The sequence below is a fragment of the Bison bison genome, unplaced genomic scaffold, assembly GCF_000754665.1.
Source record: "Bison bison bison isolate TAMUID 2011002044 unplaced genomic scaffold, Bison_UMD1.0 scf7180017864474, whole genome shotgun sequence".
Classification (NCBI taxonomy): Eukaryota; Metazoa; Chordata; class Mammalia; order Artiodactyla; family Bovidae; genus Bison; species Bison bison.
In genome coordinates, this window is record NW_011495035.1 from 3,394,077 (window position 1) to 3,400,755 (window position 6,679).

A 6,679-nucleotide genomic window follows, 5' to 3' on the forward strand; every position below is an offset into this window, starting at 1 on the left:
TTTTTTTTTTTTTTTTATAAAAAGTAGATTCAGGAGCACATCCAATTATAAATGATTGTTAGGAAAATCATATAAAACAATGGAATACATAAAAGTGTCAAGAGTAATTGTCAGGGTGCGAAATTCCTTGGTGGCCAGATGCCCATGGCAAGCAGAAATTATCCTGGCAGCATCACTAAGAGGTCGATGTCCACAGAAGATTTCCCAGGGGGTGCAAGCAGCATGGGCAGGTGGAGGACGTGAATTTCATACCCTGATTCATAGTTTTCACAATTCCATGTGCAACTTCAGAAAGACTCATCATTTACTGCTGACATGTCGCCCTTTGGCGTGGAGGAGCGGGAGGAACCCTTGTCTGTGCTCTCCGACCCCGAGCTGCTCTGGTTCTGCTGTTCTGACCCTGCACTGGAGGTCACTGTGGATGAGGATGTCGAGGAGGAGCGAGTCTTTTCCTTAAAGTCTGTGATAATGACGGTGACGTTGCCCACAGTCACTGCCAACTGCTGTGCGGTGCTCCTGTCCACGTTTTTCAGCCGGGGCCTGAAAGCAACACGCACAGGAAGAGCCTGTTAAATCAGGTATGGGTGCAAAGGACCTCGGTTCCAATGTCACACACTCACACTTCATGGCACTGTGGCAATGAATCTCTCTCTGACACACACACTTCATGACACTGTGGCAATGAATCTCTCTCTGACACACACACACTTCATGACACTCTGGCAATGAATCTCTCTCTCACGCACACACACTTCATGACACCGTGGCAACGAAACACACACACACACTTCATGGCACTGTGGCAATGAATCTAAACCGCCAGCACACACCAATGCTTACTACCAGATCTGCTGAAAAGCTTAGCAAGAATGGAAACCATGATCAGTGAGCAAAGCTTTGGACCACTGTGAAATCAAAATCAATTTATCTTTCTCCTGTTTTGGTCTCAGTGATTAAAAAAATAGCTCATATATATGTGCATGTATTTTGAAAGTTAACAGTCCCACCCCAACTCTTCATCCCACCCTTAGCCTACAAACCCACAGACACAAAACCACCCCCGACTCGAGTATGAGCAGCTGAATCTGGGCAGTGATGTATTTCAGTCTAGTTTCAAATACCTTGAGGTGTGATTCGTTTCACTGGTCTTTGTTGTAGCATTTGCAGACTGTATACTGTTCACTTCGCTAGGAGGATCTTTCAGAATATCAGACTTTGGTCTAAATGGGGAGATAGAAAAAGAGGCATTTAAAAGATATCTTTGATTTGCCTGCAAAATAACACAGTACTGTACTGAGTTACTCAAGAACTTACTTTGTTTTCTTGTTGGTATTTTTCTTGGTGACACTAGGACTAATTTCTTTATCTTTCTCAGGTTTCTCTTTGTCTTGTTTTTCAACTTTCTCCTTCTTCTCCTTTTTAGGGGGTGGTGGAGTGGCATACTGCTGGGCCACTTGCTGTGCCACCAGCTGGGAATTGATCCGAGGTTTTCTACAACATTCAAGAAAAGATGCTTCATTATTTGCTTTATAAATATTTCTCTGATTTTAAAATTTTGGTCTCATAATGTTTAGGCATTTTATTACCGGCATCTGGCAACTCAAAACTAAATTATATGGTGTTATTTCTACATTATCATTTCTAGGTAGCATGGTTAAGTCCATAGACCTTTTCTTCTTTCAAATCCACTCTCTGTATACCTTTAACAACATAGACACATGTGCTCAAATACACACATCCCTGTGCAGTCAAGACTTTCAGCCAATAAAACACGACTGCTTCTAAGAGTGCTGAGAACACTACTTCTTTTGAGTTGTCAAGATTATACTGACTGACAGCTTTCAAATACTGCTGCTGCAGAGGGTTAATCTCATTTTATTAAATGGACACTGGTAATCCCTCGAAAAGAGAATGAAATTACAAGTGTGACATTCACTCCTCAATCTAATTATTCCGACTTGGTCTGGTCCCCTGCAGTTCTGTGATTGGCACCACCAACAACACAGAGCAATAGAAGGTAACTGTGGTTCATGTGAGCTCCCAAGGGGGTGAACACTGAAAATCACTATAAAAAAAAATCTTAGAAAAGTGATACATTCATTGTGCCATCAACCATTATGTGTGCGCCAGTCTCCAACTGACACTGGTTTTTAGCACTATTGTTTACAAAGTCTAAATGGTGCCAAATGTTTCTCACAATGCATGACCATTCAGACCCAAACAGCAAAGGGAGAAAGGAAAGCTTAGCACACAATATTAATTTTCAAAGACATTAGCATCTAGATTGACATTTACAATATAATAAACTCTCCCAAGTATAAGGTGTGAAGGTGAAAGTCAGTCAGTCATGTCCGACTCTTTGTGACCCCATGGACTACACAGTCCATGGAATTCTCCAGGCCAGAATACCGGAGTGGGTAGCCTTTCCCTTCTCCAGGGGATCCTCCCAACCCAGGATAGAACCAGGTCTCCCACTTTGCAGGCGGATTCTTTATACCAGCTGAGCCACAACGGAAGCCTGAGGAAGGATGCGTGTATCTACATTAGGGTCACTAATGAGGTGAAGCCACTGCCGGCCACCATGTAACAACCCCCCTCAGACCCTACATCCTGCTCTGCTCCCCACCATGGAGGCACTGGCCAAAGGAAAGTAACTGGACAGATGAGCCCTGGCTCATCCATGAAAGAGCCAGTGGTAGAGGAACGGAAATGGAAGGAAAAAAATCAAAAACAAACCTAGGAAAAACAAGTTTCTTTTAAAAATAATCATGCCATTTTATTAAAAAAAAAAAAAAAAGCTGCTAGGAACAGGACACACTGTCTGAAATACCTCTTGGGAGAGGGTGTGATGTGGCTGAGAAGAAATAGAGGATGGAGAGGGGACTGCCGCCTACCCCACAACTTCATCAAGGCCACCTGCTCGGGGGAGTCCCTGGCTTTTGTCTGAGTGTCTCGGAGCTGGTTCCACAGTCGCGGCTTTGCAGGAACTGATGAACAAAGGATCAACCCCAGGGCAAGTCTCCTATGGTCTCCAGCAAACACAGGCCTTGGCGATGGACGGCACACAATGAAACCCAGTCACAGGCACAGTCACCTCAGGCTGGCTCACAACCAGCAACAGCCTCACCTGCCACTGAGCAGGGGCTCAAACACAGATGTGCAGTGCGGGGGGCAAAGGGAGGCGGCGCTTCAGTTAAGGCCCTGCCCTTTCCTGCGAAAGGGAACTTTCTTTTTCATAGGTTTGCTTCCTTGGTGGCTCAGACAGTAAAGAATCTGTCTGCAATGCAGGAGACCCGGGTTCGAGCCCTGGTTAGGAAGATCCTCTGGAGAAGGGGATGGCAATCCACTACACTATTCTTCCCTGGGAAATCCCATGGACAGAGGAGCCTGGCGGGCTACTACAATCCACAGGGTCGCAAAAAGTCAGACACTTAACAAAGGCAGCAGCAGCCTATCCTACTCTTTCAAAGAGGAAGTGTATCTGTTAATACGTAAGAGAGAAGATAATCACCACTACAAGTCATTTCACAAGTACTCACCAGGGACACAAACAGATCAGATCAGCTGTCTACAGGGATTACCAGGCAGCTTAAATCAGAGTAAAAAAACAAAACACAACTGTCTTACACTAACCAATACTCAAGATGAAATAACTTAATCAGAGTTTAACTAAGTATATAACAAAAAGCTACCTTGATGGAGAATTTCAATTAAGCTCGTATGTATACTTCACGATACAGAATGACGAGAGAGGACAGCGGGACAGCAGTCCAAGACCACCTTCAACAGACACTCAATGGCACCCCAAACCCTTGCCCCAAAGAACCCCTAGGCTCGCCCAGCAGGCCTGCCCAATCTGAGTTACGGGGGCCCTGTCTCACTCCAGGCACATCCTATAAAGTTCTACAAGGCTACTTACCACACCATTATGTAACTATCAATCAAATGTACACTCCTGAATGGCACGACTGCATCTTAATCATCTTTGTCACTATGGCATTCAGCACAGTACCAGGTACCCAGTAAAATTACCTCCTGGTTGAATGAAGAATAAACAAACACTGCAGAGAAAGACAAAGTAAGATAAGGACTGAGAAAAAAGCCCAAGCTCTGGTGATCAGGAGGTCACTGCTGACTTTTAGGAGAGCAAGCCGCATGAGACTGGGGTTGCAAAAATGAAGGGGTGACAGGATGTCAGAGGAATAACCTAGAGGTGGCCAGTAAAGAGTTTTTTTGGAGAAATGTCGTGGTGAGGTAAAGATGGTCCTGCCACTACAGAGAGGGGTCAGCACGGTCGGAGCAGATTTCCATAGGAAAGGGAGGCTGAAGCCATGTATACTGTAGAGGGAGAAAGGCGGAAGGCAGGCAAGACAGCAATGTCAGCCATGGGCCAAAGGAGAGAAAGCACATGAGCAAGCAAAGCACGGGCAGAGGCACAGTCTTCTGAGACAGGGGAGGGATGCTAGGTACTGGGGAGTTATGGACAGAATATGGAAATGAGAAATCAGAGGAGAGATCCTGAAACCATAGACATCAGAAGTGGTGCCTAGGTTGGTAAGCAGCTGGAACTGCCAGAACAGAGAGCTAGGAATAGGCAGAGATGAAAGGAAGTCACCCTTGTTTCACAAACAGCCCTTTACACAAGTGCCTGGTGCGACTGAGAGCAGCTCGCCAGCATCGGGACGTGCTGCTCCATGATGGAGCCCTGGGGGCCGCTCAGGCGGCTCACCCGGCCAAAGGCACAGTGTGCACAGGCAGCAGGTCCGGGCCGCCTCGCGCTCCTCCCACGGACGACCACGCTCTAACACCGCGGCAAGCAACCCCTCAGAGTGCTTCAGTGCAGCTGCCACAAGCCGGTACCTAAAGGGCACAACCTACACGCGCGCGCACACAAAACCATAGGATGTCCTCACGTGCTCCTAAGGAAATGAACGTCTGACCAGAATGGTGAAATAAATGTTCCTCCCCTCTAATGTGTAACCAAACCGAAACTTCACAAATGAAAAGGACCCAAGGCTAACTCGGAGAAGGCGATGGCACCCCACTCTAGGACTCTTGCCTGGAAAATCCCATGGATGGAGGAGCCTGGTAGGCTGCAGTCCATGGGGTCGCACAGAGTCGGACATGACTGAAGCGACTTAGCAGCAGCAGCAAGGCTAACTGAGATCAGATTACCAAGAAATATAGCGTGTCTGCTAAAGGCGCCTGTGTTGTTTCAGAAGTACATTCTCAATGTCCTCAAGCAACAACCCAGTAACTCTTCCATCACCACTTGCCCCTTGCCCACAAAAAACCCTCACCAACAAGTTGACAATCATTTTAATTATTAGAGCAGTTTTTTCAAACTAGTTCCCCCAACAAATTCCACAGTCTTTCTCGGATCAGGGAACATGGTGAGGTAGGAAAATGCATCTAATTCATTTTGAAATGGTGCAGTGTCACTGAACAAAATGCGTAACTTTTGGAGAAGATGAAGAAACAAGAAAGGGTCATCAGTGGGAGGCCCTCCAAAGGTGCCACCCTGCCAGATCTGCCTTGGCAGTTCCTGCCATCCGTCCCCGCATTTCTAGGCCAGCACGCTCCAATGGAATGAGGGTTGGGAATGTGCCAGCTCCACTAAGAGCCACATGCACCCCATTCCCACCCTGCCGGGCTCTCCCAGTTCAACGCTATAAACTGCCTGTGAAGCGGCAGGAGCAGAGCCACCTCCCAGCCATCCCAGAACAGGCACACTGTGAGACCAGAGTCAGCACAGTGTCCTCTAGATTAGGAAGATCAAGACCCCTGTCTAAGGCTTATAGTAAATGGCTGACCTGGGGGTTTCAACACAGACCCAAATGAACCATCATTCAAAAACTCCTCTTACGAAAGTAACTTCACAATGTCCCTCCCTCCACCACCCATGTGTTGTGTGTGCACATGCGCGTGTGTGGGGTGGGGAGGGGGCACAGGGTGCTAGGAATGAAAGACCCAGGTCAATCCAGGCTACGATTTCGACAGACACCCGCACAAGAATTCCAGCACACTTGCTAACCCCACTGTCCTCACTGGAGCAAGCGGAGACTACTTGGTTATCCTTAAGGGAAAAGGGCAGGGGGAGAGAAGCTGGTGAGAATGTTTTCCGATGTCTACGGAACATTTCCCATAAAGAATGAACCCTTATCACAGTATTTAATACTGTTCTTCAGTGAGAAATAGTTACTTCTCACAGATTTACACTGCCCAATGCAGTCTTTTAAATGTTACACAACACACCATAAATAGCTTGTTTAATGCGCATGTTGTAGGGAAGTCAGTTCTTCAATATGGAGCTGAGAGTCTGGATTCTCCAAAATTACCTAAGTTTCCCAAGAAACAAATCTTAAACAAGCAATCAACAGCCTTCACAATATAGGGGAAACCTCAGGTCAATGAACGTGGTTTATTGCTTTTAGTGTCTAAGCCTCAAAGCCCATCAACTAAAAATAATAAAACAAACAATAAAAATGCTACACAGCCCGACCAGAAATGCTAAAATATAACAGGGGGCCTGGTTTCCTTTGTAAAAGTACATTTAGCAACGAAAGCTTTTTCCTATCTTAGTCTTCAACACTATATTCTGTCAATAACAAAATTTTTAGTTTTCTCAAAAATTTTGTTTATTGTTGTTTTTACAATAGTTTACAAAGAAAATCTGCTG

At 45.9% G+C, this 6,679-nt stretch overlaps 1 protein-coding gene across 1 annotated transcript in view; it reads right to left on the reverse strand.

Annotated features, from left to right (window-relative positions):
* Window positions 1-6: 6 nt before the first annotated feature.
* Window positions 7-6,679, reverse strand: part of RYBP (RING1 and YY1 binding protein) — an 86,530-nt gene continuing 79,857 nt past the window's right edge. The window contains exons 6-8 of the mRNA XM_010862031.1: window positions 1,315-1,491; window positions 1,122-1,220; window positions 7-540 (exon numbers count right to left, since the gene is read on the reverse strand). Of these exons, the coding sequence (XP_010860333.1) occupies window positions 288-540; window positions 1,122-1,220; window positions 1,315-1,491 (529 nt within the window). The 3' untranslated portion in view covers window positions 7-287. The remainder of the gene's footprint in view (window positions 541-1,121; window positions 1,221-1,314; window positions 1,492-6,679) is intronic.